The sequence below is a fragment of the Manduca sexta genome, chromosome 27, assembly GCF_014839805.1.
Source record: "Manduca sexta isolate Smith_Timp_Sample1 chromosome 27, JHU_Msex_v1.0, whole genome shotgun sequence".
NCBI classification, from domain to species: Eukaryota; Metazoa; Arthropoda; class Insecta; order Lepidoptera; family Sphingidae; genus Manduca; species Manduca sexta.
Window position 1 is genome coordinate 16,842,567 of NC_051141.1, and position 20,584 is coordinate 16,863,150.

General features: G+C 33.4%; 2 protein-coding genes and 1 long non-coding RNA gene across 4 annotated transcripts in view; 2 read left to right on the forward strand and 1 right to left on the reverse strand.

Annotated features, from left to right (window-relative positions):
- Positions 1 to 1,092: 1,092 nt before the first annotated feature.
- On the forward strand, positions 1,093 to 9,869 carry LOC119190880. The gene is made up of 5 exons (XR_005113259.1): positions 1,093 to 1,207; positions 1,944 to 2,003; positions 8,783 to 8,902; positions 8,982 to 9,081; positions 9,337 to 9,869. It is a non-coding gene; the product is annotated as an uncharacterized LOC119190880 (long non-coding RNA).
- Positions 9,870 to 11,690: 1,821 nt separating this feature from the next.
- Positions 11,691 to 14,552, forward strand: LOC115439937 (succinate dehydrogenase assembly factor 3, mitochondrial). Its single transcript, XM_030164019.2, has 3 exons — positions 11,691 to 11,896; positions 12,598 to 12,778; positions 13,473 to 14,552. Exons 2-3 carry the CDS (start codon positions 12,602 to 12,604, stop codon positions 13,668 to 13,670), a joined length of 375 nt encoding a protein of 124 aa, XP_030019879.2. The 5' UTR covers positions 11,691 to 11,896; positions 12,598 to 12,601; the 3' UTR covers positions 13,671 to 14,552.
- A 1,537-nt stretch (positions 14,553 to 16,089) lies between these two features.
- The window catches only part of LOC115439932 (calpain-C), a 45,711-nt gene continuing 41,216 nt past the window's right edge, over positions 16,090 to 20,584 (reverse strand). For both annotated transcript variants that reach the window (XM_030164014.2, XM_030164013.2), the window contains one exon: positions 16,090 to 20,415. In XM_030164014.2, coding sequence (XP_030019874.2) covers positions 20,389 to 20,415 — 27 coding nt within the window. In that variant the 3' untranslated portion in view covers positions 16,090 to 20,388. The remainder of the gene's footprint in view (positions 20,416 to 20,584) is intronic.

Consider the following 20,584-nt stretch of genomic DNA (forward strand, 5'->3'; position numbering starts at 1 on the left):
TTTTGTTTTTTTTTTTTTATTATTTTTATCAATAACGGTTACAAATGATTTTTTTTAGCTTATCAATGTAAAATCTTAAGTTTTTCGAGTAATTAAAGTGTAAATTTTAATAAATAGCTCAAAATTTTATAGTCTTGAAAAAAAGTTGTTATCGGTTAAGTATTTGAATTTTTTGAGAAAATTTTGCACAGTAATGTATATTTTTTTACACCATTAAAAACAATACGGAAATAAAAATAAAAAAAACCAAAAACTTGGTTGTTGGAATTTTTTACAGAAATTGTGGGGTTATGTGAAAAAAAATTAAATACAAAAGATTTTTTTATTGCCTACAACTTTGCTATTTAACTTTTTTCATAGGACTTATAGTTTTGTCGGAAATTGCGATAAACCATTTTTACCCTTAAAAACTCTCCCCACCCTCCCACATGCCCGACCTCAGATGGCCCGTAAACTATTTTTGTTATATTTAAGAAAATATTCGAAAAGGAAGACCTTTTCGAATGGGTTCCATACTGTTGATATTTTTTTTTTACTCAAAAATTATCGACTCTCGTCTAAATGTGTAAGGACCTAATATAAAAGTGAAGAGTAAGTATAGATTTATACCTGCTTGTCATTTCTCTGAGTTTATACCTGAGGTTTATATAATTACATTGGTGTCATTCGAGCACGAATTATTCGCCAAGTAATTTATCAATAATCTAAATGAAACAGGAGGAATAGGCTCATGTAATAGTCCATGCGACCGTCGTTAAGTGTGTGTAGTATGGTTTGATGGTTAGAAGGATCTATCTACTATTTTTCATCATTGTAATTAAATTGTTACGACTTACTTACCTATTATTAAACTTTATACTCCTATTATCCATGCTAAGGATACTTAACAATTTGTAATGGACATTCACGAAGATTGTATAGTAAGGGATCTAGTTGTACTGAGATATCTGTTTTATGCATTGTTTTATGTTATTTATACACGATAAGCCATTTGTTTTATAATGTTCCCTAAAATTAGGGATTTTTAAAATTTATGGGGATATTTCTTGTCAAATTTGGTTAAAATCATAATAGCAAATGGCAACACTGTCTTCAACGGAAAATGGCCGTGAAAACTGCACGGCGCGGCGTTGCACTGAAGAAAATTATTGAAAATCCAAAAGTGAATATTTGTAGACTGCAAAATGAAGATATTGTAATACATTAGGTGAGTTTTTCATATGTTACTAAACGAATCCCATTTCGTGTAGTATTCGGATTTTTTTTCTTTCGCCCATCAAGGTATATCGCATATTTAAAATAAATTCTTGTTTGTTTTAGTAATACAATAGCATAGAAATTATAAATACTTTTTATTCATACGAAGAAATTCAATTCATTAAGATGAAACGCGTGAGGAAACCAATGGAATACCAAATTATTAACTGAATATTGTTAAAATTTTTATAAATTCATATAAGATTTTCAGAAATTATTGAAGAATTCAGATATTGAAATTCGTCGTAACATTAAATTGTATGGGTGTGTCCCACCGCAAAATATTGAATTTATGTTTCGCGCATCCAAATTGGTCCTTTTACTGCGCATTTCGATTTTCGCAGGACATTACCTATAGACACCTATGTACCCATGGCGAATGCGTGCGTCGCCTCGCAATCGGAAGGGTAGTTTTCATGTAGTCCCATCTCGTTATTGGAAAGTCGTAGCAAACCATTTACAATTAAATTCCTCTATTAAATATGTGTTAGTGATAATTGGTTCTGTTGCGACGATGTACATTTCGGTTCATGCGTGATGTAGCGAGTAGCAAGGTACTCCTCCCTTATATCGTGATTTAGTTGCACAGTGCATTTGCAGTTGTTTCATGATGACTTGCAAAAAAACTTAACATTACATCGTGTTTTTTTATCATACTCTTTCTTATTTAAGTCATTATTTCCCAGTTTTATGCAGTCTACGTGGGGAGGTGAAGAAGACTGGCGGTAATCCAGTAAGCAGAAAATGTGAGTATACATAAATGCTTGGTCATGTAAAGTCTAATATTAAATAAAATCTCTTAAATCACATATGCCTCATCCCACTTGATGAAGTCTTGTATGAAAGGTATTTTGCAATAATATCGGAAATATATCAATCACATAAATATCAATTATTACAATGCCTGTCTAAAAGACCATGAAGCCTATGCCCAATTTAAAGATTTACTAAATGCCCTTTAGATTTAATTAATGATAGTTGAAATTTTATCCATTTTATTAAAGGGCATACACACTGTATAACTAAGCCATGCACCTCATACTTTTTTGTTAGTTCAAATGAAGTATCACTGTAGGCAACTGCGGAAGGAATTTTTTGGTAACCATTCTCAAGAAAAAGGCTTTGGGCTTTTTGCTTTTGCTTTTCTAACCTGAGCCAATATCTAGGATTTTGTTGTTAAGCAGACAGGAGTTATTGGCAGTCATGAAACTCGGCTTTGGGCACACTCAGACAGTTATGTTTAAACAACTTGTGTGTGTGACAGGTCCACCAACCTGCTCTAACTGTGGAGTGGGAGAATAATACAAAGGAATTTAATAATGTGTTGTCTGTTCATGTGTCAGAAGAGGCTAGGATTTTAGGTAAAAAATATTTTAATAGTATAAGGGGAAAGGCTTCAATCAAAGTAGACATAATATGGTGTGAAATAATAGCCACATATAACAAAGCTCCTTAAAATAGACCTAAAGAAATTAATTGGCATAGCCAGGCATGGTCAGGGTCAACACTATTTAGTGGGTACGGGGGTGGAGGCCGAGCCTCGACTGGCTCTCACCTTTGGTGTAAAATCAGATATTTGTACATTGTACTATTGAAAACATTGACTAATTCTACAAAATAATTAGTAAATATAATAAAATAATTCTGCTCTGCTGTACAAAAACCAGCTTTTCCTGTGTTGAAATAATCCCAACATTTTTATGGAGTAACATTTCTTAAAATACTCCCCGGGTGTCACTCATGCTAGATATGCTGCTTTACTCATAAATAACATCAAAAATACAATTCAACATGTGATTATCATTTTGCGGTGTCATTTGGTGCTTTGTGATTTTGTTGGATTACATTGCATAAACATCAAACAGTTCACATCCAAATTCATGGTAAGCATTTTTCATTCATAATTTCACTGTTTTAATTTTATTTATTCATTTTTGCTATAATTTCATCTTCGCCTGCATGTATCATTATTTGTGCCCCGTGTATGCTATAGTATGCAGTCATAAATCGTTTTAGTAATACTTTTTCATATTCCAGAATTATGTAAATAAAACTGAGCATCTGGATCACCTTAAAATAAGAAGAAAGCTAACCTGCTAACATAAAATATCTTCTGGTTAGATGATTACATTCCTGCAAAAGAAGTAGACGACTGAAGAATAGTAACAGCTCATTGTGGTTGAATTGACCAATTGTAGGGAGTCCTTTTGCCATTAGTGACTCCCTAATTGCGTCGATTTCACTACGCTGTAGCATGACTCAAGTTTAAGTAGCATGGAGGAAAATAATAGGAAATGATTTGTATGTTATCTTGTTGATATTAAATAAATATAACTTAATATACTTGTGTTGGAGTGCATATTGTGATATGATAATGAGGGTGACAAAGTAATTTAGATTTAGATCATATATTTTCCATTATTTGTATTATTGTTCTTGATGATCTCAAAAAAAAACTATTATTTGTATCTAATTATATCTGCAATATTTATTTATCAAGTACATAGCAAAAGAAGAAGAATGGTGATAAACTCCAATAATATTATCCATTATGATTTATGGCTTCAAGGTTGTGGATTTTCCAGCTCTTCATCTACCAGTGGCAGTTATGATATTGGAACAAGAACTTATAGTACTTGTGGTTGAATTGACCAATTGTAGGGAGTCCTTTTGCCTAAGCGACTCCCTAATTGCGTCGATTTACCTACATGATGACTATACCAGCGCAATTTCTAGATCCAGAAGAAGTCAACAAGATATTGCAGCTGTTCATTAATATTGTTAGATTAGTCTCTTAATATTTACATAATTATTATTTTTTTATGTTGTAACAATGATGATATATTTTAATATTAGTGTATGGTTTAGAAGATACTGGGTGATATTTTTTGTTATTGATGTTCAAGATATATTTGCGTCTTAAAAATAATTACACAATTAAACAAAATATTATGTTTCTAGTAAGCTACTACGCATTAGCTAGATAAAGTAGCAGATAATTTGCTACAATAGCTAAATAGAAAAACAGCAGATTTAATGAAGAAGAAAAATGTATCAGGTTCACATAAATTGCCACAAATAGGATGTTTATATATTATGTAAAATTTTTGCAGTTATTTCTATTATATATAAAGGGTTTGAAGAGCTAAGTCATATAAAACATTTGCCAGGTCTAAGGTACGTTAAAATGAAGTTTTGTCTAGATATTTTCAGATTTTCAGAGTTCTTTGGGTATTCACAAATACCAGGTTTAGAAAATGTCTCATAAAAAACGTGCTTGTCATCCATTATTTTTTCGAGAGCCCATGACTTAGAGGGTATAATGAAGCGTTATTGAGAAAACCTTGCATTGCTTTTTCCATTGCCATTCCTAAGCGAGATGTTTTCTTTGTTAAATGATTGCATATCAGTTTTTTGGCATTGGCGAATGATTTTAGTTGCAAAGCGATCTTTTTTTTTACGAATAAGTAGGTATTTATTTTATGAATTATGTTTTGTAATATTTAAAAGATTAGATGGCGTCAGAAAATGTTATGGTAATAGTCATATTTTAACACAGAAAACATTGTGTTTTACAATATTTATTGCATGTTGTATTGTAACATACTTTTATATTGTATACTTGTACTACTGGAACTGCCTTGTACATGATGTTGAATTACAATTACAAGATAATAAATGATTTATTGAAAATATATTTCTTTTTTTTTAAACCCCTAATACTAACTGAATAACTTAATTAGTCAGGGGGCCTTATTCTTCGAGGGAGGCATATCCGTCTTTTTGCAGTTACGGACTTTCTAGTCGAAGCACAGCTTTGTTGCCCATATGTCCAAGAGTAAAAAATCCCCTAGTTATTTGAAAGGCTATCAAAACTGTACTTTGATAAAAACGCCCGTAATTGCAAGACCACGGAGGTACCCCCTAGACGCAATAGAACCCTCTGACTATATATACATGTATCAAAATCTTAATAGGTCGTGTCTACATTAAATATTAAAAAAAACTGAATTAGTAACTAAACGCAAGAGTCTTCGAAATTTTCTTCTATTCGTATTTGCTCAAATATTCCTTGGCGTATTACGACAAAACTAATAATTGGATTCAAAATCACAAAAATGGGCTTTATTTTGCGTAAGCAATTAATAGAGTCGGAGGTATAAATAAAATATTCATGCTTAGCTATAAACTAATGGATTAGTTTCATAGTTGATTTGTATTATATTTGAGACTAATTTCAATCACGAGAAGAAACTGCGTTTGTTAGAAATGCCCGCAAAGCATTACTTACTATACATGCGATTTTAATTGGGATTCTTTTGCTAACCCACTTACAATAGTCCTGAAAAGCAAATACTTATCTAAACCTAATATTATTTTAAATTATAACATCATCTTTAATGCCATTAGGGGGTATAAGAATCAATAATCAACTACGCTAGGTAGACAGACAAAGAGAATATAACCGCCATGTTACCGTAGGCAAATAGGCAGGTAGGTATCTATCGTGTCTGGGCGTCTCGTCGCGTCGCGCCGTATTGATTTTATGCACCTCCTGCTTACGCCTGCCATTGGTGGGAGTGTCCCTACTCCCTCGTTCTGTGTTGCCAGTTCCGTTTCAAATATTTTTGCTTTATATATTTAATTTTATGACATTATGAAAATATCTCAAAATTCACTTATCTATGGAGTATATTACTTCATAATACATACCTTTTTCATTTCAATAAATATTTTTTATCATTTTGTTTACGTATGGTGTAGAACGAATATAATTTGAAAGAAATTTAGGTGAAAAGAAACTCCGCACAGATTGAGATAAATAGGTAACTGACACTGATGTCCAGAAATATTCATCCTTGCATAAATTGTTATAACAAAAATTTGGTATGGTCTAAATTGAAGTTAGGTCAGTTTTAAAAAAAATTAAAGCTAAGGTACATTTGGCGCGGGATTATTTTTGATTTTAGTGCTATGTATGTTATTATTTTTTCCCGAATTAAATTTTATCACTTTTTGCCGGGAGAATTTCTTGACCTGGCAACCCCAACTGTGTTCGGCTTTGACAGTCGTGTAAATTCGCGAACGCAATGTTGCGCTGAAGAAAATTTAAGTGGAAAATTTGGTTTTCATTTACAATTATGACATAAAGTTTACATTTATTTAATGGAAAAGTGTAGAATACAGTTTTCTGAGTTGATCTCCATTCGCATAGGTAAGATATTAACTGATTATACGTATTTAATAGTCGAAATAGCAGTTTGCGCTATACACGCATAGAGTTGTGTTTCTGCCTTGTGCGTTCGTCCCGGTGGTATTTGCCAGCCAATGGCTCTATGCCGGGAACATAAAATCAAAGCTTTTTGTACAGCTTTTGCTTTATCTAGTACTTTATTAGAAGATTTTCATTTAATATTTCTATTGATACTTGGAATTATTAGACTTATTATTTTAAAACGACGTTGTTGCGTAAAATACGTATCGAGAACTAAATTTAGTACTTGCGTGGTTGATTGGCAACCCACACAAAATTCAAGTATAAGTATTACGGAAAAGACATTTATTTTATAAAAAAAATATCGTCTTGGTCTTAAAATAATATATGGAATATAATTATATATTCTTTAATTATCTTTGTTTAAATTCCATATTATGCCTTTCTTTAAAGCTGGTTTTAATACAAATATTGATGATACAGCTACTTTATTAGTTAAAATGGAGGAATATACCTATATTGCCTCAATAATGTAAAACCCGGTGATAATATTTAGTTGTGTTGGAAATATGAGATTTAAATTTTTTTGTTTGGAAATATTAAGAAAGACAATAATGCATGGTTACCCTTTACCTATATTCCGGTATTGTTGGAAATTTTAACTGAAGAAGGCATCAAATCATGCAATACATTGCATCATTCAAGTGTGCAAAAAATATAACATAGAATCTTATAAGAAGCCAGCAATTAATTAATTATAATTAAACTTTTGTTGTGGAACTTACTACTATGTTTGTTTTATTAAAAAAATAATATTGTAGAATTAAGCAAGATAAATAAATATTGGCATAATAAGAACAAAATTATGTAAAAACTCATTGATATTTCAATTTAGATCTACTTATTAGGGGTGATTTTAAACTATTGTCCTAATTGACTTTTCTGTAACATCTTTTGTTAACTGAATTGTTTTTGAAGCCGGAAAATTATTTTGAAGACTATTTACATTCATTTTATTTATTTACTGTGCTATTTTGTAATTGTTACCTTTTATAAACAGTGTACGCTTATGGAAAAAAATTGAAAGAAGACTTAAAGAGAGAAGGACGTTGGAGCACATTGATGTCCAATTGACTTAGAGGAGAGTCTAATTGGCTTGACTCTCTTCTTGAGTCAATCCGATTTCTTTGGTGCTGTACAGAAAAAAAACATCACAGAAAACGAAAATGAAGACTGATTTGTTACAGAAGAGATGAATATTGTCTATTTTACAAATTATATTATGTGTTTATGTTTCATTGTAATATCATGAAATAATGTTGCTTAATTTTAGGAATTTACTTGTGTGTTGTAATAAGTTTGTCAACAGATTATAAATACATATTCCCATAGATGTGCTATTTATTAACCTGTTGTTGGCAAAATAAAATTATACTTACAGGCAAGTGGGTATAATTTTATGGGACAGTATTCAAATGTAATGAAAATATGGAGTTGAAATACAAATACCAAAATGGTATTTATATTTCAGTTACGTTTCTTTTTACGTTATGCCCTTAGTATTAATAAGATGCGCATGAGGCGATGTTCGGAGGTAGCGAACATTGACACGCGTTTTCGTGTGCCGACGTGCGCTACATCTGAACTTAACCTTGTTCCCAAGCGCTCGGGCAGCTTCATGCATTTGAAATTAAATTTTGCAACACAATTTGTGGTGTTTGCACTGGAAGCTCGGAGGACAAGAATGTGTCATTGAGGCCTAATTGACTTGAGTAGGTAGTCTGTTTACTCTCACAAGACTCCCTGCTTGGATCAATTCTGCTTCTTTGATGCTGTATAGTTCAAGAAATGCACGGATGATGAGAAGAAAACAAAATCGTAACTCGTCTAATATAATTATTACTAATATTTTTCAATTTGTATAATAATATAGGCTTACGACTGGAAGAAATAATGCTTATTGAAGCTAAATTGACTCGAGTATGGAGTCTGTTCCATTCATGACTTCTTACTTGTTTCAATGTAGTTTCTTTGGGCGATGTCAACAAAATATTGTATTGAACGGAATCGTAATATGAATGAGGACATCTTTAACGGATCCTGGCAAAAGTTTCACGATAAAGAATGTCCTGATTATATTATCATGGACCGCATCTGACTGAGGCGGCGTAACGAAGAAATATTACGCTCTGTACAGGTTGACGAGGTGCAGGGACACATCGACCATATTTTGCTCGCCACTGCATCACCGTCGTAAGTGTCTCGTCCGAATTCCATTGCGCAGCTCCACTTATGTATTTTCCTGTGCAGGGAGGCTCGCCGGCGAGCAGAACCTGGTACTGAGCTGACGCCTGGGACAGTCATAGATGCAGAAGTTCTACGGCTGATCTCCAAGTGAAAAGATTACGGCGGCGCGAATCAACAACCAGTGTAATTAAAGGCATCGAAGTTTGAAACCGTTATATGGTGGATATCCTTGACTGTGGATCCTGCGACGCCTTTGTTACAGGTGGCGGGCATGAGCGGCGTTAGGGGCCAGTCGAGTTGCATTCCCGATGTTCCTGAGCTACATGACATTGTCATCTACCACCAAAATTTCGCTGTTTAATGTACGTGCCGTAAGCATGTACTTACCTTATCTAAAAACCTTAAATTTGTTGTACTCGTCCTCAATTAAATGTTATCGTTTGGATATAGCATAATTAAAATTGTTGCTTTGAAAAAAATCATTCGTTCTTAATTTAATAACAAGATATTAATTTTGGCTAGTGCAAAAATTTTATCATATAAACTGTCCACTTGGTTTCTCTTTAGGATTCAGTTTGTTATGTATTTATATGATAACAGCAATATTTATTGTACAGCTGCTGACATTGAAGATGAAGACTAGAACGTTGAGTTACCAAGAAAGTTAAATGATCCCGGGCTGCATTTCCACTGTCTGACAACCACAGGGCTACTTCCAGCGACAAGAGATAATAAATGCAATGCTCCAGGCGGGAGGGAACAAAAGTAAGGGTCCACGGGTCTCTTGTTCTGCAGCGGAGGCCACGCTGAGTTTGGTAACATCCATCGGAGTGCTTTTATAAGCGCGAGGCCCTAGGTGGTTGTCCAAGGCCAAAACTGCCCAGCGAGTCAAAGTAACACACCAAGAAGACTATACCACAAAAATAACCATAGTTTCGTGGTATTTTTGCGATATTTATTACTATATGAATTGAATAACTCGTTTACCTAGATAGATACCTACTGTATTAAGACACGAATTGTTGATTTAAATAATGGAAGAGACTGAAACACTGTTTGCTTTTATAATTTCAAAGTAAATAAATTTGTTTAATTAATATTGAAGTAATTTATTTTAATAAATATAAATTTTGAAAAAGCCTGTTGTAATTGCAGTAATTGAATTATATTACAGCAATGGATAAATATTGTTTTATTTACCCTAAGTACTTAGGTTTACGGGGTTTTGTTTCTAAACGAAAGAGAGAAACATTCGCAAAATAATAGGTATTATCTAAGGATTATTATATAGAAAAAGGAGTCTTCGAAAGAATTTTAGCCAGCCCTTTAAACTTTGACAAGGCACAAGTCATAATTATTATTGAGATTCTAACTGTAAGTATAGCAAAAGACTTAATATTTTATAAAGTATTGCTGAATGCCAGTTGCCAGGCAGATCTTTCATGTTGCGATCAGTAAAAGCCGGGCCTAAGCTAGATATGGAGGGGCGGCGTTCATATTAGGAGCCGTTCAAGTATTACGTCACGCAAATTTGAAGATTCTTGACGTTCGCCGCCCGCCAGGTAACCCGCCGTAACGTTTTTCTGTATCGTTCGCCCCCACACCTAAAGTTACGTAACGCTAAAGTGACCATTTTTATCTAATATTCACAATTATGTTACGCAAATGAAGGAAATGTGTAATTGTGAGAACATTGCAGGATTTATTCAGGTGAGTAGGATACAGATGCAGACTTGAGGAGCTGTTAGATTCTGTTCAAACACCAGGGGCATAGTTACAACACAGCTACGCGGTGAAGTGCACCGGGACGCCTCGGACTTGGATAAATACTTTAATATAAAACTAATCTTTTTTTTACATATACTATAGTAAGTATATTTTTAAGTACACATAGTTCCTGGTTACTCCACTGAAGAGCACCTTTTGATGGTGGTGAGAAGTTCCCATTGCAGTGGGGATTTTGTGAGGGTAAATTGTTCATTCTATTCTTTACATATGGGTTATGACAGGTCAATATACATGAAAATAATAATTAAGTATATTTAATAAGGAATTAAGTAAGTACTTACGTAAGTATATAACGCAACAGTAACTTAGTGCTAGAAGTAAATTAAACAGCAAAGCATAATATTGTAGTACTAAAGTAAAAAAGCCAGCTCGAGCTGGGAGGGTAAGAATAGAAAATATAGAGAGAGATCAATATTTTGTAAAAATAAGTAAGTACTTACCTACGTGTTGCGATCTTAATCGGTGATGACAAACAGGCCCAGTGAAACTAGCTTACTAGCTTTTCCATAGCTACCCGAAGAAAAGTGGAGATAAACTCGCTTACTTTTATAATTAATTATACTTGATAATCCTACTAATATAAATGCGAAAGTTTGTGACGATGGATGAACGTTTGTATGAAACAAAAAACAACACACATGAAGCAAAAATCTACTGAACGGATTTGTATGAAACTTTCATAAAAATACAGTTCACCTTCCATACATAAACCTACTTACATGAGGCAGCGGAAGTAAAGTGGCCTATAATACTCATAAAAAATATAAATCCGGCACTGCTTTGGGGGCACGGTAACTCTCAGCGTGCCCCCACAAAAAAGCCCAGTGTATACATACCCATACGTCGCTTTCCACGGTACGACGGTCGATGCGATCGTTGTGTAGTTTATGACCTATCTCGAGCGAGTTATACATAGCGTATGATACGCCACGCGATTTAGTTGTCTATGTTCCTTACTCAAGTTTAGAAAATTAACATAATTACTGCAAAATGTTTTGAACTGGAGCGTACCTATTAATCCCAAAAATGTTAAAGGAACCGGGCAGATTCTGTGATTTTCTATGCTCGTAAATCGCAAGCGTTTGCATGTATTTGAACCATCTAAATATTTTAATTGAATAAAAATAAAGAAAAACTGTCATACCTACTTATTTTGGTAAATTGGTAACACTTAGACTTCTTTTTTGCTAATGCCCTTTGCTGTTATCATTTCTCAAGTCAAGTTGGATTTGAAAGAAATTATAACTATGAATGTCAAGAATTTAGAAAGTCTTTAGAAGTATTGAAATCGAAACATTTTATTTTTAGTACACATATTTGAAATAAATTATGTATTTTTACAATACTGATATATTTAAATATTTATAACTATAAGTACCTCCAATACAGGTGACATTATATTTTATATCATATTTAATTTGTTTAATAGGTTATGTTTTGGTTTCATAATAGATTTTTTTCATAAATAGACACACATACTTTTCTAGTGGTTAGTACACTCGGCTTTATAATAATCAAGAGATCGCTTTGAACACACTTGCGGAATAACATACATTTCACTTTTTGTTATTCCGACGTAGATAATATTTTATAATGAATTTCAATTCATGCTACTCAAGCGTCAGTACTGGACTACAATGTGTATTAGAAACTCAGTATTTTCGTTGAATAATCGTCGGACATCACATACATTTAAAAGAAAATGTAATCAGTTTTTTAGAGACAAAATTGACATGATACAAACACTATTATTATCTGGAAATGAAAACCCAGATTCTCTTAAAATGAAAGTGATTATTTATTGCAGAGTATACTTAGTCAAAATTGACAATTAATTATTAAATACATTAGATATGTGATTAAATATGAACATAGTATTACATGAAACATTACATAAAGCCTCAGTTTAGGCCATGTCCTACACACTTAAAAAGGCTCACTTAAAGGTCATACAGTATTCGCCTAATCAGTTCAAAAAGCATATCATAAAATTTTAAATTGACTTTATCAAATGGTAATAATTCATTTCCTTATCGCCTAAAAGTGGCCTTTTTAGATATATAAAATGAACTTTAAGTATATTATTCTAGGAAGATGTTATCCTCAGAGCACATATCACGAGTCCGCAGACTGTACAAGTTAATATTTCGCCTGCACAGAGGTCTGCCGGCAGAGCTACGAGTGCTCGGTGATAACTATGCTAGAGAAGAGTTCAAACGGCATAAGAAATGTAATGCCCAGGAGGCTAACATATTCCTCCACGAGTGGACTGTAAGGACATTTTATTTTCTTATATACCTAGAGTTATTGTATACCATATGGATTATACTATTGAGGTAAGATCATAGCATTGAAAGACTAAGAAAATGTTGCTCATTCATAATTTGTTACAATAAATTGTTAGCATTATTTGTATCACATTGTTTTCATCAAATGTTCTAAAAACAATTGGATGTTATTATTTTTGCCAATTGGTTATAAATGAAATATCTAATAAGAATTTGTGAATTGATGAACTAATGATATTTACAAATGTAAGAAATAACTTAAATGATATTAATTTAGTTAGATATTTAATCTTAACATAACATCACAGCTTAATATTAGTTAGGAAATAGTGTAAAAAATAAATCACAGTTACAAATTGCATAATTCACATTATAAAATTGCTAAATATGTGAACTTAGTTAGCCCTTTGTCATGGCTGAAATAATTAAACATGCTATGATCTGTCAAATCACAATAATGTATAAACTACACACTTATGCAAGGTGCGGGTAGTGCTGAAAGTGGCAGTCAGGTACAAACTACTATATAAGAGTATACATTTTAACCTACCAGTGTAATTGTCATCTGACATGCCTAATGGAACATTGCCTATGTGGGCGTGGCTGGGTTTAGAAACCAATTATATATAGACAAGATCATGATGCACTATGTTTTATACCATTATTTCTACTTCCAGGATTATGCAATAAACCTTGCAAAACAAATGAAACCTCTACAGCAAGCAAAGACAAAGAGAGTTGGTCAGTACTTGGACCCGCAGATGCTAGAACATATGACAGATGATCAGCTGGTGCAGCTTTATGAGCTCCACAAGGCAGCCGCAGCGGAAACTGATGAAAACCCACCAGACACAATAGTTAAAGAAAAAAAATAGGTGTTAGTGATCTCACTAGAGACCGAGCTTGTTAAAGTGGCTACCACAAAGCTATTATACCGGTATTTTGCATAAGGCGTCGTGTCGTGGGAGGCACAAAATATTTATACAGTTCCACCTGAAAGCGCCTGTGACTATATAGCTTTTAGCTTTTAGGCATCATCGAGATTTCAGCAATGGTAAATTTTTATTCATTTGCTCTCACACTTTGACGACAACAGTTAACAAACTGTAACAATATTACACTGCAAATTTGTTTTGATGCACTATGTTTATGAAACAGGAAAATTGAGCACACATACTAAGCTACTGTAACATCCTGATTTACAAAATTTTGCATAGAGTTGTTCCGGACAAATCGAAAAAAAGTCATTAGAAATAGTATTATTGCGAAGTCAGAATCAAACTAATCTATTAATCAGTGAAATCATGGTACCCCAGACAAACAGAACCTGTGGATGTTGAGGTAAAATGTACTGATGTGAATATATTTTATGATTTAAACATCAACTAGTATTACACATAGTCACTGGATAATATTATTTGTTATAAAATGGTGGATCTAATAATGTAATGACAAATAATAGGTCAGTGAGATTTTTTTGCTCCGTTAAAATGTTTAACACAATTATAATATTTAATTTACCAAAGCTTTGTTGGGGGAACTTTTTTTGCCACGAAAAAAATCCAGTATGAATTGAATTAAAATATGTTTGTACGTAATTAATAGCTTTTGTTATTTTTATGTATTTAAAGTTAGCAATTTTTAATGTATGTATCGTGTTTTGTGATTAGTAAATTAAATTAGTTCCAAGTGTGATGTAGATTTAGAGTTTAAGATTTAAATACACGTCATCGAAAAGTAAATGGATTTCTGTGAAATTTAAAGAATTGTTATTTTTCTTTAATTATTCTCATTATCACGGCCGTACCATGCCTTGGTGTTCCCGAAAAAATCTACGCGGAAACCATTCTCAGAGCGTCCATATCCTTTGTGGTACGGCATCCTAAATGTGGTTGCTTTATAGCGCTGTCCTGGTTTGTAGGTCTTACTCGGCGACCTAGGGCTAGACTGGGACCTCTCCTCCGCCTCCTCCATGGACGTCAACAGCGACATCGGCGGCGGCACCCACTGCTTTGACACTCCACGAGTGTACTGCATTCCCTCGACAAAAGCTACCGCCTTAGCCAGCGTCATGGGTTGACACAGCTTCACGGAGCATAACATCGCCCTCTCCGGTCCAGGCAACATACCCAAATAAAAACGGTGCCATAAAGAGTCCTCGAGATTAGGCAAATTGCAGGTGAGCGACAAATCGCGTAGTCTGATCGCGAAGTCCGTGTAGGACTCGCCGGGTTGTTGTGTCGCCCCGAAGAAGTTGTACTGATTGATGAGCGGTGGCCATACTGAGTCCGCTTGCACATGAATCTTCGGCTCTGGCTGCTTAGGGTCCTCCATATACTGGTCGGGCTCCTCGAACTCCTCTTCGGACTCCTCCGCGAACATCTCATCGGAGTCCTCCATGAGAAATTCTTCAGGCTCAGGCTCTATAGAAGCATATCCTGTTCTTAGGATGCTACTCATGAATTTCTCGTAACCGGACATTTTAAACGTTTGTTCTCTTTTATATTCTATTTAAATGTGGGTAACTCGTTCCACAATGTCGGATCGCGCTTTTGTGCAAACGATTGCAGCGACGCCTGGTGACGCTTGTAAAAGTTGTCAAACACTACGTGACAGCCGTCAATGCTAAAAGCTAGCGCGCCACGGAAATGCACAGAGGTACAGGTCGCACCGTCATAGAGAATCCTAACATAAACCTAAGTACGATAGTGCGCTCGGTCAGTATTTGGTAATGCGCCGCGCTGGTATACTATACAATGTACTGTAGAGTTATAATTTAACGTAAAGGACAACGAGTGGCGACTCACGGCGGATTTTAGGTTTTCTATAAGAGATATTGCCGTTGTCTGCTATAATGTACTGTTTTATAGCAGTTTTACGTATTTTGCCACTTCCAAAATACCTACCAGTAGAGGGAGGATGGGGCGTGTGGATGTATATCCACGCTACGCTGTAGTTTGCGAAGATATTTTATTTAATTAATTATATTTCGGGGTATCGGTTCGCTTATTTACCCGTATCTGTTATAAATGTTCAGTAGATTCGGTATAAATATTTGTACCAGCTATTTGCTTTAGTCGGCTAAAATATTTGCTCGTAGAGTTGCTCAGCTAGAATTGACAAAAATCTGTCGAAAAAAATAAATACCATATCTGTCAGCTTTCACGTAGGGTTTGTCAGTCAGGATCTATCGTCTTTTTGTTAGCTTTAGTTAGTTTTATCTTCGCTCGTTTAAGATAATACGGTAGAATGATGTTTCCCAACATTAAAACAATGGGGTAATAAAACAACATATCCACCACTATTTATTTATTAGTTTATTTATTGTAAAGTACAATAAAATTAAAGTGAAACCTAACTGAATCACAGGAGTATAGATGCTAAATACGTAAACTAATGAATGTACAAAAATAATTTTCAACTAAGGTAAGTTATTTTAGATCGAAATAAAAATACATAATAGCTTACAACTAATTACATCTATATATATCACGTCGAAAAAACTACAGTTACACATTCCAGTAATATAGCGTGATTATAAAATTTAGTTTTCACACGTATACTTATACTAAGTTCGTGAAATAATTTGGAATACGGTAAGTATGGTTTTTGAGAGTCCTTACTGGCTTACCATGTATATACGGGAAAAAGTGCGTTACATTAAAAAGTAGTTACCCGGTGTAGTGTAGAGCTCGTAATTTAAAAGGGACCTGAGTAACGCCCATACGATGTGATCGGCCGCCGGTCGGGTTTTACTAATTGGTCGCTGAATTCAGAAACAGTATTTTTGAATACTGTTTCTGAAACGGATGGTAAGCTCTACCTTCCTCAAAAATGAAAACCGTAGTTCGTGTTGCAACTATATCACTTAAAAGCTAGAGCATATTTTAAAACTTTAATAAATCAATTGTTTAATTAAAATGTATCATTTTCTTAGCGACCCCTTCACTAATAGTTTGACATTTAATAATATAGAAATGATTACTAGACATAAATATGAATATGAATTTCGGGCCTGAATTCTGAATGCGAGCCAATAATTGTTTCATAATCTTAGAAACTAAGACCGGATCTAGATTAGACGATAGTTTAAATAAAGCAAGATCGATACTCCGTCCTTACAATTCATGGGTATTATTATAGTGCTCTAACTTTTGATACAATGTACTAACCTGACTCCTTTGATATTATAATGCCACAAGGTAATAAACTACCTCGTGTGGACTATAATACAAATTTGGAAAGAAAAAAGCACGCCTTTTGTATTGTAAAGTATTTTTAAAATCACACAAAAGATTACATGCTAAAATAAATGCATTGCGTATAAATTTTTTAGAGAAAGAATATTATGGCCCTTTGTAAAGTGAGGGATGATTTTACCTTTATGAATATGAAGTATGGCGTAAGTCTTCGTAAATAAATACTTAAAATCCTTTAGTGATGAGTAAAAACGCTTAAAAGAATTATTACTATGTCCAGAAGAAAGGCAAATTTAAAGTTTTAAATATTGTAGACAAGTTAGACTGGCAGGAAGATTGTGATTTTTAAGGCCAATTAAAGCAGTGCTCCACGCAAAACGGTGCGCTAACCATATATTTTCCGTATGTCATCTTTTAGGTACTTTGGTAATTTAAAATTGTGTGTAATGTGAATATTGTTTTATTCATTTCATAATGAAAATAACACTAAAATTGTTCATACCATGCATGTCTTCCTAAAGTACACACATTAATTTGCAACTAACACGATTAGGTACACACATTGGTAGTTTAAATTTTTTAAAAAGAACTAAAAATGATTTGTTTTATAGCAATTATTCGTGATATTTTTCATATTAAGTATCATCGTAATTATGGGCTGTATGTGTATGGAACGAATGCTCAAGGCCGTTTAGGGGGCCTTAACAGTAATTTTTACATTTTATAATATTATAGGTGCATATTGTTTTTTTGGTCCGAAAACAGTAAATATAAAAATTCCATATTATCATCACCTTCAAACCTTAAGACCATTAAATGAGTAGTTCAAGTTATAGCAAACAGTAAACACCCTGTACCGAACGAGTAGATACGTACAAAAACTCTCTAATTCCTCTTATATATTATGCAGGTAAATTCGGTTTTTGGCACCCCACACAATGTATTCCGTCTCAAACTTTTGGGGACATCAAAAAGATTTATATAAAAAGTGTTGATCATAAGATCGTGAGAGTGAGCTTAGAATTAAATTAATTTTGGACATAAAAATACAATTGGGCATGAAACGTAAGAATAATCTTCCTTAATCCTTAGTACTTATTAAATATAATTTATTGTCACGTCACTTTATAGCAGCGGAGTTCTTCAAGATCCCGTTGAAAAACAAAAAAACTAAATTGTAGAAACATTTACAATTTGTGAAGTTACAAAGAAAATAACTTAGAATAAATAAATAATAGGTATCTATATATAACAACACAATATTCGTGATCGTTCGCGATCTTGCCCGGTGTGCGGAACGAGTTTACTCAAACTTATTACGAATATATGTAAGCACCCTACTGTAATACCGAAATATAAATGAATTTCTGTATTATTGCTATACATATAGAGGCATTTTGACACCGCATTATTAAGAAATCGCAATATTAATTTTACTTTTGCTAATATTGTGAAGTGAAAGCGGATCTATGAAGCGATGGACATGAAATTACTACCAAGCTCCTAAATTATGATTGAAAATAAAATATATAAGTAAATTGTGCCAAAAAAACATGCCTGAATAACTAATATTTTCAACAAAAATTCCAGTTTTACATCTCTGTTTTTTTTATTTTTATAATTTATAACTTATTCAAATATATGGTGTGCGTAAGTGTATTTATGACTGAAAGTGTGACGTACACGCTCAATAGTAATAATGGTCGTGTAAAAAAATACTTTTAATTGATATTTATTCTGTTCGAAACATATACTTTTTTATTAAGTATCTACGGTTTGAGTAAATTACTGCAAAGTGTAATTTTAAGAATATAAGTTTCATTTTGTAACAAAATGTCGAAATGACTCTATAATAACTAATTAAACAGTGTGTATACGATCATACGGAATGTAAGAAATAGTACTTTAAGATTTATGGTTTCCAGGCTCCATTATGCCTAGATCACACGGTATAATGATGTAGATTTCATTGGTTTAGGGACTTATAAATCGCATAGATAGAACGAACAGAAAGAACTCACTAAGTATATACAAAAGGTCTAACAAATGAATTTCAGTTACTATTTCACTATTCTAGTTTTGTAAATTAATCAAACCGAAATAATTTAACATAAACATCTAAAATAGCTTAAATTACTTAAATCATATAGTTCTGAGGAAAAATGTTACCTGTTTTTACAGGCAGACTATGAAATACGTTTCAAAGTTGCATCTGGATTTTAACACAAGGTAGAGATCGCTCGATCATTCTTATATAAACACAATTCAGTTATATTGACGAGAAATCTGGGCCACTTGACACCATTTATTTTAAATTCACGATTTTAGAGCTTCACTCCAAAATAATAAAGTCCAAACTTCGTGGCGACCATAGTTTGTTCGCCAATATGTTAAAAATACATAATTGTAAAAAAAGGCAACAGGACTTGAGAATTCATGAGAAAACGACACGACGGTACGTTTTCGACGAGGCGCGGATATAAGACATCAATACAACATCATCATTCAATTTTGTAGCAGACATGAGGCCATTGGTGACACAAGCTGATCAAGGTTCTCTTAGCGACTTGATACTCCCTAGACAAGCCCAGGCTTGCATGTTTCTACTTTGTTTTAGGAAGTAGGTATAAGTGGACATCTTGACCACGCCTACGTTAGCTTAGGAATTGGTTTCAGCTAAGTAAGACAAACCAGCCATTTTGGATCCATGATTTTTCACCCTGTCCTTCGTGCACAATGATATTTAGGCTCAAATTCAAATAGTGTTTATTTTCATCTCTAAATTCTTAGATCCGCGCCTATTTAAAATATTTTTCAATAGAATTTGCAGCCGCTGTATATATATATACATTTTGCGAAATTCCCACAACGATAATTTCCAAGAGTTCCATGGTGTTGCAAGGTTTCTATTTCATTTTACACAAAACTTCGTACAAGGTTAATTAAGCTAGGCATTAAAACAATTCGTAAACAAAAATAAGTGTGTAAATGCATTGGCTTCTATATCAATACTCATTCCGTTTTTCGTTATTATTAATTCTAAATAATATTACGATAAATCTTTGACATAACGGTGACTATTGCAATTTTGATAACGGTGCATAATCTTTAAGTTTATGCACTTATATTACTCGCGTATTCATAAAATTTCACATGAGATTTTTTACATCGCCTGCAACTTGTATTGAAAAATATTAAGTACACAATTAAATATTATATTAAGTTACACGCAATCACTTCATTCAGCGAAGGAATACTTACATCTAAAGATATTATTCGACATGCGTCAAGAAACGACGAGTTCCGATTATAGTTTTTATGATAGCATAGACACAGTCACGAAACACAAACACACACATAATATTTACTTTTCCTTGTGGAAATGGCAAGCAGCTTAACACATTAACGCGTTCTTCAGCCACTGGAAAGGAGAAAATCAAACTAATAAAGGGGCCATTTTATAGAAATTAATAACAAATAAGGTAGGTACATCCATCGGCACACACAGTCCTAAAGAGGTATGAAACTCTATGTAGGGTGGCTATCAGGAACCACGAGTGATATTAAACGCGAAAAGTAAATAATATATT

Coding starts and splice junctions, on each gene's coding strand:
- LOC115439937 (XM_030164019.2), top strand. CDS start 12,602: ATGTTATCCTCAGAGCACATATCACGAGTCCGCAGACTGTACAAGTTA. Junction 12,779..13,472: donor TATTCCTCCACGAGTGGACT/GTAAGGACATTT, acceptor TTCTACTTCCAG/GATTATGCAATAAACCTTGC.